The following is a 19,411-nucleotide window of genomic DNA, read 5'->3' as shown; positions in this document are numbered from 1 at the left end:
TTTATTCAGTAATTTTCCACCAGTATTCATCATTGAAATTGGTTGGACATTCATCTTCTTTGAAGCCACAATTATGCTTAAACCCAAATTACAAAAATGCCGACAAAAAGGGAGTTTCTCTTTTTTTAAGTTGGTAGTCATTTGCTAAGAACTGCATTTATATGTTGAGATATATCTTTTTTATGTGTAATTTTAATTCGATTTTTTTCTATCTTTTAGCAAATTTACCTAAAGTTTTGCCCCTCATTTGCTATTGTCCTATATCAAACTTTGTTTCATTGATTTTTTAAATTTATTTTATTTATTTTTCTATGTTATTTCTTTCACCCTTTGGTTTCATTATTTCTTGACATTAACCTTTTTAGGGTGTTAGTTCTTGCTCCTAATGCTTTCATTTAGGTTATAAAGTTAATAGTATGATGTTGCTCCAGTTTCTCTGTAAAAGCATTTTGTGGTATGAACTATCCTAATTGAATAGCTTTAATATTTCCCAGTAAGCTTGGATTGCTTAAGTATTACTTTTTCATTTAATCTAGAACGTCTTTAGTACCACCTTAAATTTCTGATTTTACCCATTTTTTATTTTGTAGTGACTTCAGTTCGCAGCAAGAACACACCTACAACAACAAGTCCAGGCCTTCTGATAGTGCCACTCCCTGGGCCAAGTATAAACAAATAGTCACAGGAAGAGACAAAGGGACACTCAAAGGGCCTGGAAGGAGGAATGAAGTGGCAGAAGAAAGTGCTAGACAGTCGCAGAGATCTGAGATGTGAGAGGCCATCAGAACTCAATGATGATGACATTAGACAAAATACACAACACTGGGGTTATGAAACCAGAAGAGACCACCACAGTAAAGACAAAGATCCCATTTGTGGCAGGAGCCACCTACCCATCTTCAAAAGTTTTCATCTTGAATTAGTCCTGTCTAAAGGTAATGCAGGGGGAAAATGGAGCAGAGACTGAAACCCAGGCCAACGAGTGACCAACCCAACTTTGGATCCATCTCATGTAAACAAAACACATCCTGACAGTACTACTGAGGCCATATTGTTTGTGCTAACAGGAGGCTGGCATGGCTGACATCTGAAAGGCTCTACCAGCAACTGATAGAGCAAACTGCAGATACTTTCAGCCAACCATTAGATTGACATCAGATACCATAATAACATTAGAGGAAGGAATGCAGGAGCTGAAGGGGATTGCAACCCCATAAAAAGAACAACAGTGTCAACTTACCAAGACCCTTTATGGCTGTCAGAGAATAAGCCAAAATCAAGAATCATACATGGGCTGGTTTGTGACCCTGGGCACATGGATAGCAGAGGACTGCCTTGTATGGCCTCATTGGGTTTGGGATGTTCTTAATCCTGTGGAAATCTGAATCCCAGAGAAGAGAAAAACTGGTGGAAGTGAGGTGGAGGTGAGTGGGTGTGTGGGCAAGCACCCTCTAAGAGGCCATTTGGTGAAGAACTCAAGGAGGGGAACCAAGAAATGAGAACAACTTTTGGAATATAAGTAATATAATTTAACAAACATGATGTTACTTCCCTCCTTAATTATTTAATGGTGAGATTTCCTCTGAGGTTCATGTTCTAATACCTAATTTTTTAATTTCCAGAATTCCATCATTTTGAGATTTCTTTATTGAATCTCTTTCTACTTTTAGGTGTTAAGCTATTTTATTCATTTCCTTTGTAATTTTTCTGTCTTCATTAATTTCTTCATTTCTATCATATGTGGCTCGATAAGATGTTTACAAGCTCTTTTCAACACCTTGTCTGTGCTTTTGCTTTGATGCCTTTAGCAAAGCCTACTGTAGTATGGTTTTTGGGGTTATTGGAAGCTAATACACATTTGAAGTCATGGAAAAGGGTCACAAAGCAATGCAAAGCAGTACATGGTGACCTTTCTTTGTACAGAGGGGCTAAGAGTATATAAAGGGTAAATGTGTGTTAGCTGAAAATGTCCAATTCAGAAATTATCACAGAGTTTTTCAGAGAAGTTTCTGGAAGATATATAGAACTTTGCATTCAAACAACAGCCAATGAAGAAAAGCATCTATCCCAGAGGATCAACCCACCTTTTCTCCTGAATACCAGACCAACACTCAATCCCAACTTTAACATAAGTTTCATTTCTTACCACAAAAAGTAACTGCCCAATAGATATAAAAGGTAGAAAATTAAAATTTTAAAGGCTTTTATTTGCACATCCATTAAAAATGAAAATAAAGTTGTTTTAGGATGCATGAGTATTCATTAGTAAAAGGAAAAATTACATTGCTCATGTCAAATATTTGTAAGCTCCCAGAATTCATATCACAATGTATATTTTGTGGGATGTAAGGGTTCAACATACTCATCAAAGGCTGTTCACTGAAGTGGAAGACACCCCTCTGGAAATCAAGTTTCAGGCTACATGCTTCCTGGTGACCATCAGGCTGCTCACACAGTAGGGTATTGGGCAAATGAAGCAATTGCACAGTGGTTGTTCTTGTCTTTGGCGATCTTCATATATCCCTCCAGTCCCCATCCTTTACCCCAGCTGAAAGAAATTCTATTTTCCATTTAGTAGAAATAATGACACATGATAGACATACTACAGTAACTGGCAAGAGTCAAACATAACAGAAGTATCAGAGAAAGCAAAACATCTACTCCTAAGTATCAAGTGGTGCCTCAAACATGATGGGAGGACTACAGCAGAGAATGGGAATTTCTATACATACATGCATCAAAGCTAAAACATGTTTTACCCAAGACAAGATTGATGCCAATAACATAACAATAACAACCTAGATACCAGAGCAAGAATGAAATTCACAATAGTATATATTTAGCGAGCTTTTAGTGACATAGGAAAGCTCAGAGTATAATGAGTGGAGATCAACTTTAAGGGCCATTAAAAACAAAATTGACATTGCCGTGTACCTGTTAAAATGTTTTTAGGACATGGACACGGGGTATACATGTAGAAATCTGGCAAGGTAGAATAAATTATAAATTCCTAGATTAGCCAGAAACACTGCCCCAATATGGAAGTTTTGTAATGATTGAGAAACAACTGATGGAACTTCTACACAGATGGACTTGCACACACACACACATGCATACAGACATGCATATGGGCAGACACACCACACACATATATATAGAAAAACAAGAATAAAATTTGTTTACCTTAATTGGGTCAAAATTATCCAGGCTGTGTATCAAAATACTGACTGCAACATTAAGTCTCTTCACGAATTGCCTGTTAGAGGGTCCAGGCTCTTTACCACTAAACCACCTCATTAGCCCCTGGAATTTTAAATATGGATTTTTTGTCAGTTTATACCTGTTCTTGATCAGCCAGTAGTTATTGCCATCTGTTTCATTTCCTTCAAACCCAGAAACAACCACCAGAACTGCATGATTCACAGAATAACTGCTAGAATTTGGCTCATGATAAATGCCTGAGAGATAAAATGGAAGCTGACATGAGATGTAAAGGACACATGACAGTGAGTGCTGCTACCGACAACAGGGAGGCATTTTCAAAGATCCTTGAAATTATATAAACTACAATGAGATAATAAGATTTCTAAATTTTACATAAGAATATATCTGTATATATCAGTAACATGTACATACATACATATATGTGTACATACACAAACATATATATACACACTACATAAATATGTACACATACATACATATACATGTGTTATAAATACCAAGAAAATAAAATTAGTGAGATTTGTTGATCTCTATAAACATTCTTTATAAACATATGAGATGACCTCTTAATATTGGCTACTTTTATTACTAGAATCTATGTCAAATTAAACTTACAGACATAAATAACTAATTCAAAGGCTCAGTAATAATTTTATTTCAGATACTGTCTCGACATATATATAAAACTTCTGTTGAAAATTTAGGAAGCCAGTGATTCTTTATTAAGTGTGTCATATTAATTTTCATGCAGAGATTTATGTCAGATGAAATGCAGTACTCAGAAGTATTGCATGAAGTTAAGTAAAATCCAGAAACTCAAACATTTACATTATATGTATTATATAACAGCTTGTCTTTGAACATGCCACAGTGTAGGTATGTCACAGTTTTTTTCTTCATATCTACAAATATGAAGAAATATACAAACCCTTCTTGTAGAATCTAAAACTCCCAGAGCCAACATGAATTCCAGTAGCAATGGGCCCTTTAGTTGATACAGCATCCATCGGGACATCTTCACTTTCTGGGAGAACCACAAATCCTGTGAAGTTAGCAGATGAATACTTAGGGTTGTACCTGCATTGTCCTTCCTTTGAAAGATGAAGAAGTGGAAACTCAGTTACTTCCACCTACCGCGTAGAAGCAAGAGTCACAACCACATCACCCTGCACTTTGCAAATGAGCACATTTAAGTAAGGAGTTTTAAAAATAATCCTGGGCAGTAAAATATTACTGCATGTTTAGGAACTAAAAATAAGCTCTTTTCTCTTCAACTACAACCAATAAGTCATCCCATTCATAAGAAATTGGGTGACACAGAGTTCTGAATTATGTGTACAAATGTTTCCATATTCTCCATGTACATGAAAGAAAAAAGTTTATACTGATATTCTCACAACAAAACCTGTGGCCAACATTATATAAAGAAATAATCGATGGTGTATAAAGAGATTCTACCATATAATCTAAGCTCTGACGATAGTGTATGATCTCTAAAATTGTCACCTACTTACAAGGTGAGCTGAAATGACAACTTAGGAAGTCTTACATTCTGTTCATATGGATAGGTTGCTTCAGCCTCCAGACCTCCATTATGAATAACATATTGGAAGGCATTGTATGTATTACCCCAAAGACATCCTCTATTGCCTTGAGGTTTAGAACAGTCTATTAGGCTCTGTACACTCAGTGGGATCAGTTTGCCTATTTCCTTGAACATCTGTCCTTCTATGGCACCAATCACAGGAAAAGCCCAACAATAATTACAGTTTCCCTTAGTAGAGGAGAAAATATGGTCATTCATAAACAAATATTAACTCAAGAAACAACATAGACAGCATAATAATTAATGAAAATGAAAAACTGACAGTTGATAGATCCACAAGAAAGAGTGTTCTGTCTCCTAAGAGGACTTGGATGCTGTCAATATGCACTTACTCCAATACACACACACACACACACACACACACACACACACACACACACACTCACTCACACACACTCAAACACATCTGTGCAGGAGTTATTGGTTTTATGGGTTATTAATGACCCATAATTGAAGGTAGCCTGTATTCTACATTAAATGAAGATACTAATATTTGTGGAATGCATATGGCAGTCTGCTAAGACCAATATACACTGTAAAATGTATAAAGATTTCAAAAGAGAAAATGTTATTTAAAAAACAACTGCCAATTCCCTCACATTCAATTTGAATACATAGACATGTCCTGTTTTGACATTCATGTTGTTTAAGAAAATGGGCACAGCCTGGCATGATGGTACATGTGTTTAATCCCAGTACTCCGGAAGCAGAGGCTGATGGATCTCTGTGGATTCAAGTCCAGCATTGTCTTCAACTGAGCTTCAGAGCAAACAAAATTTTTGAATTTAAAAATTCCTGTCTCAAAATAAGCAAGTAAGCAAGCAAAAAACTAGCAAAAGCAAAAAAGAGAAGAATCAGGAGGAGCAGAGAAGTTGAAGAAAGAGGAAGAGGAGGAGGAGGAAGAAGAAGAAGAATAAGAGAGGCATATGACACTGTCATACCTGTTTCCTCACATCAGTCACATAGCCTTCATTTCTCCAATCAACAAATTTGGGCAAAGCATCTCACCAATACCAAGAATTAGGAAAAATATTATGAAGTGCATGTTTCCAAACACTTCTCCCTGTATTGTGAACTGGCAATATAAACCCAGTTAATGTGTCCTTGAATTTTTCATCAGTCTTCTTCATCACTACCACAATTGCAAACTGAAAAAGAGTATTCTATTTTTAACTATTTAAAGTTGGATTATTACCTCTATAATGATTATGAGCCACTTTCATTATTAACAAAATATTGAAACAAAATTAAGAATATATATGTTCCAAAATTTTTACAAATATTTTAGATAAAATTTATGTCAATAAAAATTTTTAAAAAAACAATAACACAATAACATGAAAATGTTGTGTCAGAATTTACAGATACCTCATGGCATGCAACTTACAGATTTCATGTGTAACTGTAAGCATGACATATTTTCTCTTAGCACTTGCTACTTGTACACAGAGTGAGTCAAAAATTTGAATAAAAATAATGAAAGCCATGTATTATTTATTTGGTCTTTCTATCTCTGTCTCTTTCTCTCTGTCTGCCTGTCTATATGGCTCTAATATATGGTGGAAATATGAAGATTATGAACCAGGAAGGAACAATTAGAAACAGGAAGATGATAATGGAAAAAAGTGGTCTTGAGTAGGCTTTGCCACTAAACACGAACCTGTATTTCCAATAACACTCACATATTCACTATATTTTTAACATTTAATATGTGTAGTTTCTCTATGGAACTCAAATATTTTACTACTCATCTCTATAGAACCTTACCTAGACTTATCCTTTTTTCAAGTCTTTGGAAAGCTGGTGGTATTCTATTAAGGATTCTACACTCACATCTAGATTGTGTACCTGGATCAATAATATGGCTTCTTGTAAATACATTAACATTTTTTTCTAATTCTTCATCCTCATGTTTGCCCATAGGACAATTTAAAAGCTGTACATAATTAGAATAAGATGGCTGCCATTGGTATTTTTGTGTCTGAGATACCTTCTACCTACTTTAATACCATAGAGAAGCCAAAGAGAGGAGGTCCTCAGAAATGGGTGAGAAATTCTCAGGTGTATGTCTCATTATTCCAAGACCAGTATTTGCTTGGAACAACTCTGTAACATCAGCTTGACCAGTTAAATTCTATTAACATGTTTATCTTTAATGACACACATTAGTGAAGCTCTAGAGTCACTGAGCAGGATAAAATGACAGTAAGTCCTTCTCCTATGGAAGCTTTTCTTACTAAAGCACACAGACTTCTAAGTGAGCATAGAACAATTGAGTTGCCATTATAGTCTCTAACATATATTACTAAAAATTTTCTTTGGCAGAGTATGCAAGCTGTGGGTACAGAATGATCAGAAGAATACATGCAGACACATAAGTGACTTTGCATCTGATAATTACAGTGAACCCTACCTGGGAAAGATCAGCAGAAGAACTCCTCTTACTCTGTGTCCCACAGAACAATGATTCTAGACCTTGGGTCAGGCACTCTCTGTGCACGTAGTGAGAGACACAATCAGCAGGAAGATCTAGTCAACAGGAATAGAAGCCTTGGGCCAAAACAGAACACTCTTCCTGAGTCACAGCTACCTATATGCCCCATAATAGACATAATGACATGTGACCCTTTCTGTCTCATGACTCTGTCTTTCTTATACCCTTCCAATTCTCTATCTCTCTCATTAAAATGTGCTTTCTCTATTATGCACCAACAGAGAAAACTTATTCAGTAGAGTTATGCTCTCAGTACATTTGTTCATCAATAACAAACAAGGAACTTTTTCCACATTCTAAAAAAATAATCATATTTTGGAGATACCTCACTGTCTCTCATGAATACATGCTATCCTGAACCCCTATTAATAAAAAGGCAGTAAACTTTTAATGGCAAACATGTTAGTTCTTGGCATCAAGCATCATGCTCAACTACCAAAATTACCTCATCTTTTTTTATGTATTATATAGGTTTATGCGCTCAAAGGCAGTAGATTACTAGATGTCAACAAAATATTTGTCTTTTGAATATACTTGGTTTATTCACAAAAACATTACTTGTAATATTATACTAACATAAATGTTAAACAGACATTTCCCCAAGCATGGAAAAACACTTATGAAGAACTGCTGCTAACTGGTTCCACTGGGCATTTGTATCCAAGTCATGATGCTTTCAACGCTTTCAGACTTGAGTAATGGGTGCTTCAAAGTCCTTCCTCTGTGATAGGCTTAGTGATGTCATTGAGGAAGGTGTAGGAGGTCTAGGAAGGTGTAGCAGGTCCTTGTGAGGTTAGTCCATTGAGTATGACCAACAGAAAGGCTAGTGTATAGCCAGTAAGAGTGTTGAAAGCTCAATGGCCACTTAACTAAGGCAATGCAGATTTGCATATCTTCCTGCATATGTATATCAATATAGACCAGAGAATTCATGTTTCTAGAGAACATCAGCATAATCCAACAGACAATTCCCAAAGTTTCAATAGTTTTAACAATTTATTATGCAGAAATTCTGTATTATCAGATGTCACAACTTTCGGTTAGTTTACTGCCTTGTCAATACAACATGGCACTTACCACTTTAGCATACTGTAGATATGTTCTTGTTAAGTTCTTATTTGAGCTGACAAGTGCCAGAAGCTTGCTTCTAATACCTAGCTCTTACAAGGGTTTTCTGGTGGCAAATTCTATCTCATACCTGCCAAATCATTCATGTCCAAACAAAAAGAATTCTAAATTAAAAAAAAAAAAAAGCTGGGTTTAAAATTATGTTCCTTACACTCTAGTTAATCATACTGCTCAGATTCCTGTTTGTGAAATGTGTGTTTATTTCTAACCATAACATTTCACCTTTACCTTTTTGTTCTCTGATTGCTTTAGACATAAAATCTAGGAGATTTAAAACAATAGGTGACATCCCTTCTAGTCCTTGATCTTTTCATACACAATTTGTTGGAAACAACAACTCAATGAAGAATTGGGTTGGAATTTTGATGGGGATTGAATTGAATCTGTAGACTGCTTTTGGTAGGATGGCCATTTTTAAAATGTTAATCCTTCCAATCCATGACCATGGGAGATCTTTCCATTTCATGAGATCTTCCTCAATTTTCTTCTTTAGAGGTTTGAAGTTCTTGTCATACAGGTGTTTCACTTGCTTAGTTAGTCACACCAAGGTATTTCATAGTTTTTGTGACTATTGTGAAGGGTATATTTCACTCATTTCTTTCTCCACTTGATTGTCCTTTGAATGTATAAAAACTACTGATTCGTTTGAGTTAATTTTATATCCAGCCACTTTTCTGAAGTTGTTTATCAGCTGTAGGGGTTCTCTGGTGGAATTCGTGGGGTCATTAAGTACACTATCAAGTAATCTGCAAATAGTGATGTTTTTACTTCTTCTTTTCCAATTTGTGTCCCTTATTTTCCTATGGCTGTCCTATTGCTCTGGCCAAGACGGTAGGAGGAGAGTGAGCAGCCTTGTCAAGTCTCTGATTTTAGTGGGATTGCTTCAAGTTTCCCACCATTAAGGTTGATGTTGGCTGTTGGTTTGCTGTATATTGCTTTTATTATGTTTATGTAAGGGCCTTGGATTCCTCTTCTTTCCAACTCTTTTAACATGAAGGGCTGTTGATTTTTGTCAAATGCTTTCTCAGCATCTAGTGAGATGACCATGTTTTTTTTTTCTTTGAGTTTTTTTATATGGTGGATTACATTGATGGATTTCCGTATGTTAAACCTTCCCTGCATCGCAAGGATGAAGCCTACTTGATCATGGTGAATGATCATTTTGATGTGTTCTTGGATTCAGTTTGCAAGGATTTTGTTGAGTATTTTTGCATCAATGTCCATAAGTAAGATTGGTCTGAAGTTTTCTTTCCTTGTAGGATCGTTGAGTTGTTTAGGAACGGGGGTTATTTTAGCCTCAAAAAATGAGTTAGGTAGTAGTCCGTCTGATTCTATCTTGTGAAATATTTTGCAGAGTATTGGAATTACGTCTTCAATAAATGTCTGATAAAAATCTTCACTGAACTTATCTGTACCTGGGCTTTTGTTGGTTGGGAGGCTTTATTTCTTTAGCTGTTATGGAATTATTTAGATGGTTTATCTGGTCCTGGTTGAATTTTAGTATCTTGTATCTCTCTAGGAATTCATCCATTTACTCCAGACTTTACAGCTTTGTTGAGTATAGGCTTTTGTACTACGATCTGATGATTTCTTGAATTTCCTCAGATTCAGTCATTATTTCTACACTTTTTCTTCTGACTTTGTTAATTCAGATACTCTCTCTTTGCCCTCTAGTTAGTCTGGCTAAGGGTTTATCAATCTTGTTAATTTTCTCAAAGAACCAGATCTTGATTTTGTTTATTTTTTGGATGGTTCTTTTTGTTTCTATTTTGTCTATTGCTACCCTAAGTTTGATTATTTCTTGTTGTCTACTCTACTTGGGTGTGTCTGTTTCCTTTTGTTCTAGCGCTTTCAATTGTGCTGTCAGGTTTCTAGTGCATGTTCTCTTCAGTGCTTTTTGAAAGCATTCAGACCTATAAGTTTTTCTCTCAGTACTGCTTTCATTGCATCCCATAGGTTTGGGTATGTTCTGCTTTCATTTTAATTGAATTCTAGAAAATCCTTAATTTCTTTCTTTATTTCTTCTTTGACCCTGATATTTTTTAATAGAGCATTGTTTTGTTTCCATGTGTATATGGGCTTTTTATTGTCTTTGTTGTTATTAAAGACCAGCCTTAGACCATGATGATCTGAAAGGATGCATGGGAGTATTTTAGTCTTCTTATATTGATTGAGGCTCCTTCTGTGTCCAATTATGTGGTGAATTTTTGAGTATGTATCAGGAGGTGCTGAGAAGAAGGTGTATTCTTTTGTTTTAGGATGATATATTCTGTAGATATCTATTAATTCCAGTTGGTACAAAAATCTCTGCTACTTATAAAGTGTCTTTCTTTATTTTCTGTTTCAATGATCTGTACATTGGTGAGAGTGGGGTATTAAAGTCTCCTACTATTATTATGTGGGTTGAAATATATTTTTTCATCTTTAGTAGGGTTTCTTTCATGAATATGGGTGCTTTTCAATTTGGAGCATATATGTTAAGGATTGAGAGTCACTCCTGACAGATTTCCCCTGTAATGGGTAAAAAGGCTTCTTCCTTATCTTTTTCGATTTTTTGGTGGGAAATTTACTTTATTTGATATTAGAATAGCCACTCTAGCTTGCTTTCTGGGGCCTGTTGCTTGGAAGTTTTTTTCCCAACATTTTAATCTGAGATAGTGTCTGTTTTTGTCTCTGAGATGAGTTTCCTGTATGCAGCAAAATGCTGGATTTTGTTTATATACCCAGTGTGATAGCCTTTATCTTTTTATTTGGGAGTGATTCCATTTATGTTAATAGATAGAAAGGAATAGTGGTTGCTGTTTCCTGCTATAATTTGTTTTGTAGGTTGAATTGTGCCTGTGTCTCTTTCTCCATTTGGTTTTCTTGCTTAGGAGTTTTATTGTTTTTACTAGAATGTAGTTCCCCTCAATGTGTTGGGTTTTCCACCTATAATTCATTGTCATGCTGGGTTTGTGGTCAGATTTTGTGTAAATTTAGTTTTGTATTGGAATATCTTCATCTCTCTTCTATGGTGATTGATAGTTTTGCTGGGTATTGCATCTTGGGCTGGCACTTGTGCTCTCTTAAGGTCTGCATGATGTCTGTCCAGGCTCTTCTAGTTTTCATTGTTTCTGTTGAGAAATCGAGTGTGATTCTGATTGGTCTGCCTTTATATGTTACCTGACCTTTTTCCCTTACTGCTTTTAGTATTCTTTCTTTGCTTTGGGCACTTGGTGTTTTGACTATTATGTGTCTAGAGAAATTTCTTTTCTGGTCCAACCTATATGGAGTTTTGTAGGCTTCTTTTTTGCTCGTGGTCATTTCATTCTTAAGGGTAGGGAAGTTTTCTTCTACAATTTTGTTGAAGATATTTACTGTGCCTCTTAGTTGATATTCTTCTCAATCTTCTATTCCTATTATCCTTAGGTTTGGTCTTTGTGTCCTGGATCTTCTGGACATTTTGGGTTAGGAGCTTTTTGGTTTTTTGCAGCTTCTCTGACTGAATTGTCTGTTTTCAATGTTGTCTTCATCCCCCGAGATTCTCTCTTCCATCTCTTGTAGTCTTTTGGAAATGCTTGCATCTATGAATCCTGATTTCTTTATTAGGATTTCTACCTCTATGGTTGTCTCTTTTAGTGTTTTCTTTATTGTGTCCGTTTCCATTTTAAATTCCTTCTTCCATTCCATCATCTCTTTGGTTCTGTTTTCTTCTTGCTCTGTGAGTTCTTTGAATGTTTTTTTTTGTTGTTGTTGTTGTTGTTGTTGTTGTTTCTTCTTTAATAGCTTCTAGTTCTTTATTCTTTTTCCTCCCGTTCTTGTTTAAAGATCTCTATCATCATCTTGAGGTAGGATTTTTGGATTTGAGTCTTCTTTTTCTGGAGTGTTTGGCATTCTGCTGTTTGCTGTGATAGGAGAGCTGGGTTCTATTGTTGCCAGGTTGTCTTGGTTTCCCTGGGGTACATTCTTTTCTTTCCTCACCCCATCTTGTCAGTGATTGTCTCTCACCTTTCTTTTGCACCTGGTTTGTGTCCCTGGATCTCCACTGGTCCTGGTGGGGGATGGTTTGAGCTCTGTTCTGTACCCAAATGCCGCCAGCTGGGAACAGAGAGTCCAATGCTGGGTTCCTGGTCCCTAGATCAGGCAGGGTAGGGGCGCACTTTCTGAGTGCGCTAGGCAGAGATCTCTCTGCACCCTGGTTAATCAGAACTTCTTCTCACTAGGCCTGTATCTCTTGGTCTCCACTGGTCCTGGTGATGGATGGTCCAAACCCTCTTCTACACCTCCACCATCTTCTTCAGATTGCAGAAGCCTCCTTTATTCTCTGCCTTCTCCGCTCCTCAGTTCCACCTCCACACAACGGGGCTGCTGATCCTTAGAATATATTCTGGGAAACCTACCTCATTCTCCATAGAGTCTCTGAAGTATTGCCTCCAGAGTCACTTTCTATCTGCTTTGGTACACTCAAGGCTCTCCTGTGATAACTTATGCTGCCTCCACAGATGTACTGCATAGCTTTTCAGAAGTTGCTGAGGTTCAGGATCTGCCCAAAAATAACACCTTTAGCCTTCAGATTCCAAATATCAGTCAATACAGCTCTCCAGTTCTCATAAGTTATCCACACACATCTCACAGGGAAAGACAGATTATATGCAACAAGTGGATAAAGCCCCAGTGTTGGAAGCCCAACATAGTTACCAAAATATCCAGTGAAGAGGAGGATAAGATAAAAGGGCAGGTCCAAGAGTTTTGATATATAAGGCTATTTATCATCTACAGAATGATTTTTTCCTACAAGGTTAGTAGAAATTTTATCTTTCAGAATAAATAAAAACAAACACATTTTTGAAATGTATTCCATAACTAGATAACTGTTTCCTGAGGCAATTATATACAGAAATTGGAAGTGACTCAGGATATTAGGATGGTTCTGATATGTACTGGAATTCTAGAACCAATATTATGGACTTTAAAATGACAGAAGACTCATTTGTAAAATTCTCAAAACAGGATATAACAGCTCAATGCTATTCATCGATAATTCACCTCTTGGAGAAAACAAGTCAACAGGTTTAATTTCCATTAATGGGGTGATTTCAGTGACGACATACTCTTCAGCAATACCCTGACCATCATTTGTAGCAGTCCAATGAAAGTGAATAATGTACCAGTATACTTCATTACAAATATGCTTGTTCTACTTTCCTGAGGTTATAATAAACTCCAATATTTGTTTTTCTGTTTTGTTTTGGTTTTTTTTTTTTTTTTACTAAGCATGGGCTTAAGAGTGAGAACAGAGTAAGGTGGGGAGAATCTTTAGGAAATAAAAAGAACTGAAATATGGAGGCTCCTAGGATTCAATGTGGGTGACATAAGTTGAATTGTCTAACAGAGGGCACACAGTACTGGAAGAGGCCACATTCTGTAGCCAGACAGGACATTCATTATAGTGATGAGTACACCAAGTCACCCACAAAACTTTTGACTCAAAATTTGTCCTGATTAAAAGGAATGAAATGACAAAGTTGTAGCATAGACTGAAGGAATGGTAATCCAATAATGAGCAGAACTTGAAACTCATCTCATGGGCATGTACCAATTCCTGGTACCAAACTATATACTATCATACTTTATAATGTTTCTCTCATGAAGTAGGATTTTTGTATTAGTACATTGCTTAGAAGACCTGAACCATCCTAATATAAAACCCAGAAAAATGCCTGAGGTACAGATAATTCAGCTGACAAAATTGATCCCTGGAAGTCCAGTGGTAATATTTAAAATATTTAGAAGCAAACATTATGAAGTTGTTCCTACATCAGCTTCAATTTGTTATCCCTTTTTCCAGATTCCCCTGTGAGATCATTCTATTGGATCTCCAATCACCCCACATATAAGAGTGCACACACACACACACACACACACACACACACACACACACACACACACTCCCTTCCACTTTTCTGTCCTGGCATTCCCTGGCATTGGACCACTGAACTTTCAACGGACCAAGGGCTTCTCCTCCTGTTAATGACCCCATAAGGCCATCCTATGCTACATTCCTGGCTGGTGCTATGAGTCACTCCATGTGTACTTGTTTGTTGGTAGTTTAGTCTCTGAAAGCTCTAAAAGCTCCAAAAAGTTGATATTGTTGTTTGTCATATGGGGTTGCAAACCCTTTCAGTTCCTTCAGTCATTTTTCTAACTCCTCCATAGGGAACCACATTCTCAGTCCAATGGTTGGCTGAGAGTTTCTACCACTCTATTTGTCATACTCTGGCAGAGCCTTTCAGGAGATGGCTCTATCAGGCTTCCTAAAATTCTTAAGCAAGTGCATGGAACTAGAAAATATCCTGAGTGAGGTACCCCAATCACAAAAGAACACACATGGTATTCACTCACTAATAAACGGACATTCACCCCAAATCTCCAATTACCCACAAACCACATGAAGATCAAGAAGAAGGAAGACCAAAGAGTGGATTCTTCGGTCTTTTTTAGAAGGGGGGAAAATACTCACAGAAGAAAATACAAAGTGTGGAGCAGAGACTGAAGGAAAGGTCATGCAGAGCCTGCCCACCTTGTGATCCATCCCAGATACATTCTCCAAACCCAGACAATAATGCAGATGCCAAGAAGTGCAAAGCCTTACTTTCAATACATGAACACATTTTCAATAGAAAAAAAAAATTTCAAGATATTTAACACTCACCTTGCATTTACTGATACATGTCTCAAATATAATTGCAAAATGACATTATACACTATCATCTTATTATCACCTTTATTGTTTTTGATGAAAGTATTTAAACAAAACTGGGAATCCATAGTCCATATCTTTCCAAGCATCCCAAAGACAATTTATATCAGAGTTTATAGTAACTGGTAAAACATATATATCCACTGTATAACTGGAAATGCAACTGATTACCCTTCAATATTTACCAAGCCACCTGGATATTCTGTAAATCAAATTGCAACAGGAATTGTGATACTCATATATTACTTCCTTTGTCTCTGTCACAGGAATTAAATATAAAGTATATAAAGCAGAAACAAGAAAGTTGACATCAGGATGGTGACAATGAAGGAGAATAGTTTGACTTTTCTCTGATGCTATCCACCAGTCTGTATTGTATGCAACACACAACAATCATACTAAGATCATTTTAGATGTGTTATTTATTTGGGGAACTCTAAAGTTTCAAGAATATCTGCATGGAATTCTGCCTGGAGTGAGCCAGTTACCACATGTTTTCAATCCTGGTGTTGATGATATACATGAACAGAACCATGTCACAATATTCTGCCAATATTTGGTACTAGTAATAAAAAAGACCTTCTAGATATTTATTGGGTCATACTTTTGTATTATAAAATAAAGTCCTCTTTCATATAATACATTTCAACCAATTTTCCCCCTCTATTCTCCATAGTATGAAATACACCTTCCCTCTCTGACAAGAAGTTTTTGCCTCTGTTTCATAACAAGTAACCATTGCAAATGTTACACATTTGGTTCTCTTGTCCAGAAAATCTGAGTTCTACAAACCTCTCTAGGGTGACTAGAATTAGAGAAACAATAGAAACTACAGAAATGAAAAACATACATACAGAAATATCTGTGACCTCTTAGACTGTGTTCCCTGTGATCATAGTCACATACTAATCAGATATAACACTCAAAGTATTTAATATAAAAATGAAGGCATGTTTCATCAGGACTTTCTGTACTTGGGCACTCTCATGCTCTAATTATTGGGGAGCAGAGAGATGTGGTTGATAATTCTGGCATATACCCATGATTTTCAAAAAGGTTAATCATTCATTATCATAATTTCTTAGAACAGAGTAAGGTTGAACATACATATTTTCTATCCAGAGTGAAGTCTTTACCATTGCCATAGGTCTGAGGCACTAGGAAACTTAACATGACCATGTCTGTATCCACAGTGCAAACTAGGTCCAGATTTCTTGCAAGGTCAAAAGTATTGGCCAGTTTATTCTAGTAAGTGTGAGTGGAATAGACAGATACCAACAAGTATTGTTCGTGCTTCTTACTTTTATGATTATTTGTATTCTGTCCTTTACCAAGTACAGTACTACTCTTATGGGTGTGCTCTGATATTAATTAGTACACATGAGAATGATGCTGTCAGAAGAGCAGAGAGCACAGAGAAACCATATTTCTTAAAAGACTCAGGTTTAAAAAAATCAACCAAGTATTTCTTGCTGAAACATGAAAGAATATTCAATAGGATAAAGTCCATCAAGGTTTTTCCCTTAATCAGTTCTTGTCAGTATTTTTTCTTAGAGCCATTAGGGTTTCTCAGAATACCGACATAGAGAAAATATTGACACTGTATTCAGCTTCTTTGGGTGATACACAGGGAATTCTGTTGTTTTTGTTGTTGTCGTTGTCATTTTTCTTGTTGTTACAAGTTCCTATAAACCTAAATAAAATGCTGATTTTTTTTTTAATTGAGAAATAGTTTATTAAGCCAGACTTATGTAAAGGATCTTGGTGTAGGACCATTTAGAATTAGATGTTGTAGTTTTTTTTAAACAACTTTATTTTACAAAACAAAGATAAATGTACAGATTTTAAACATTTTTTGCTTAAAATTATACATTTTTGTCAGTACTTTTTTTCAGATTTTAACATAATTTTTACATAAAACTATATGAATATATTTTTTAGTCACTACTTGATTTTTTTAAAGGTTTGATAGTATGCCTTGAAAACTTAATAGTTACAATGAGCATAAAGTACATGTAAAACAAAAAGTAACATGGAAATAGTTAAAGTTTTCTTGTTTTCTAAATATTTTTTTGTTTTGTTTTGTTTTCTTATTTCTTGGACTTCATACAGGCTGTGAGTTGTTTCTGGGGGAGTGCAAGCCTCTGGGGTTAGCATCCCACTATCAGTGACTGCATATTATGTCTGTTCTTTTGTGACAGGGTTATCTCACTCAGGATGATATTATCTAGATGCAACCATTTTCTTAAGAATTTGGTTAAGTCATTGTTTCTGGTGGCTGAGTAGTATTCCATTGTGTATATGTTCCAAAATTTTTGTATCCATTCATCTTCTGAAGGACATCTGGGTTCATTTCAGCTTCTGGCTATTATAAATAAAGCCGCTATGAACATTGTGGTGCATATATCTTTGTTGTGTATTAAAGTGTCTCTGGGGTATATGCCCAGAAGTGGAATAGCTGGGTCTTCAGGTAGAACTATATCCAATTTACTGAGGTATCGCCAGACTGATTTCCAGAGTGGTTGTATTAGCTTGCAACCCCACCAACAGTGGAGAAGTGTTCCTCTTTCTCTGCAGCCTCGCCAGCATCTGTTGTCATATGAGTTTTGGATCTTGGCCAATCTGACTGGTGTGAGGTGGAATCTCAGGGTTGTTTTGATTTGCATTTCCCTGATGGCTAAGGATGTGGAGCATTTCCTCAGATGTTTCTCAGCCATTCAGTGTTCCTCAACTGAAAATGTATTGTTTAGCTCTGTACCCCATTTTTAATAGAGTTATTTGATTCTCTGGTGTCTAGCTTTTTGAGTTCCTTGTATACCTTGGATATTAGGCCTCTATCTGATGTGGTGTTGGTAAAGATCTTATCCCATTCTGTTGGTTGCCGTTTTGTTTTCTTGACAATGTCCTTAGTCTTACAGAAACATTGCAATCTCATTAAGTCCCATTTGTTAATCTTTGACCTTAGAGCTTGAGCCATTGGTGTTTTGTTCAGGAAATTTTCTCCTGTGCCTATGTGTTCTAAGGTGTTCCCTACTTTCTCATCTAATAGTTTCAGTGCATCTGGTTTAATGTGGAGATCTTTGATCCACTTACACTTGAGCTTTGTACAAGGAGATAAGAGAGGGTCTATTTTCATTCTTTTGCATGCTGAGTTCCAGTTGGACCAGCACCATGTATTGAATAGGCTGTCCTTTTTCCATTGAATGTTTAGTGCTCCTTTGTCAAAAATCAGGTGACCATATATATGAGGGCTCATTTCTGGATCTTCTATTCTATTCCATGGATCCACATGCCTATTTCTGTACCAGTACCATGCAGTTTTCAACACAATTGCCTTGTAATATAGCTTGAGGTCAGGGATAGTGACTCCCGCAGATGATTTTTTGTTGTTGAGTATGGATTTCGCTATTCTAGGTCTTTTGTTATTCCATATGAAATTGCACATTGATCTTTCCAATTCCATGAAGAACTGGGTTGGAATTTTGATGGGGATTGCATTGAATCTGTTGATTGCTTTTGGTAGGATGGCCATTTTTAAGATGTTGATTTTTCCAATCAATGAGCATGGGAGATCTTTCCATTTTCTGAGATCCTCCTCAATTTCTTTCTTTAGAGGTTTGAAGTTCTTGTTGTACAGGTCCTTCACTTGCTTAGTTAGAGTCACACCAAGGTATTTCATAGTTTTTGTGACTATTGTGAAGGATACCTTTTCCCTAATTTCTTTCTCCACATTTTTGTCCTTTGAGTATAGGAAGGCTACTGATTTGTTTGAGTTAATTTTCTATCCAGCCACTTTGCTGAACTTGTTTATCAGCTGTAGGAGTTCTCTGGTGGAATTTTTGGGGTCACTCAAGTACACTATCATGTCATCTGCAAATAGTGATGTTTTTATCTCTTCCTTTCCGATTTGTATCCCCTTGATCTCCTTTTCCTGTTTAATTTCTCCAGCCAGGACTTCCAGTACTATGATGAATACATAGGTTGAGAGTGGACAGCCTTGTTGAGTCCCTGATTTAAGTGGGATTGCTTCAAGTTTCCCGCCATTAATTTTGATGTTGGCTGTTGGTTTGCTGTATATTGCTTTTATTATGTTTAAGTATGGGCCTTGGATTCCTGTTCTTTCCAGGACTTTTAACATGAAGGGGTGTTGGATTTTGTCAAATGCTTTCTCAGCGTCTAGTGAGATGACCATGTGATTTTGATCTTTGAGTTTGTTTAT

The 19,411-nt window shown here is 36.3% G+C and overlaps 1 protein-coding gene across 1 annotated transcript in view; it reads right to left on the bottom strand.

Annotated features, from left to right (window-relative positions):
* Nucleotides 1-2,448: 2,448 nt before the first annotated feature.
* Nucleotides 2,449-19,411, bottom strand: part of LOC308434957 (cathepsin R-like) — a gene marked incomplete at both ends in the record, with an annotated part of 59,874 nt that continues 42,911 nt past the window's right edge. Inside the window, 6 exon segments of the mRNA XM_080935414.1 lie at nucleotides 2,449-2,548; nucleotides 3,341-3,458; nucleotides 4,154-4,316; nucleotides 4,775-4,999; nucleotides 5,773-5,835; nucleotides 5,839-5,979. Coding sequence (XP_080791540.1) covers nucleotides 2,449-2,548; nucleotides 3,341-3,458; nucleotides 4,154-4,316; nucleotides 4,775-4,999; nucleotides 5,773-5,835; nucleotides 5,839-5,979 — 810 coding nt within the window.

Source organism: Micromys minutus (assembly GCF_963924665.1).
Source record: "Micromys minutus genome assembly, chromosome: 1".
Classification (NCBI taxonomy): domain Eukaryota; kingdom Metazoa; phylum Chordata; class Mammalia; order Rodentia; family Muridae; genus Micromys; species Micromys minutus.
The sequence above is the reverse complement of the archived record's forward strand: the minus strand, read 5'-3'. Positions and strand labels throughout refer to the sequence as shown.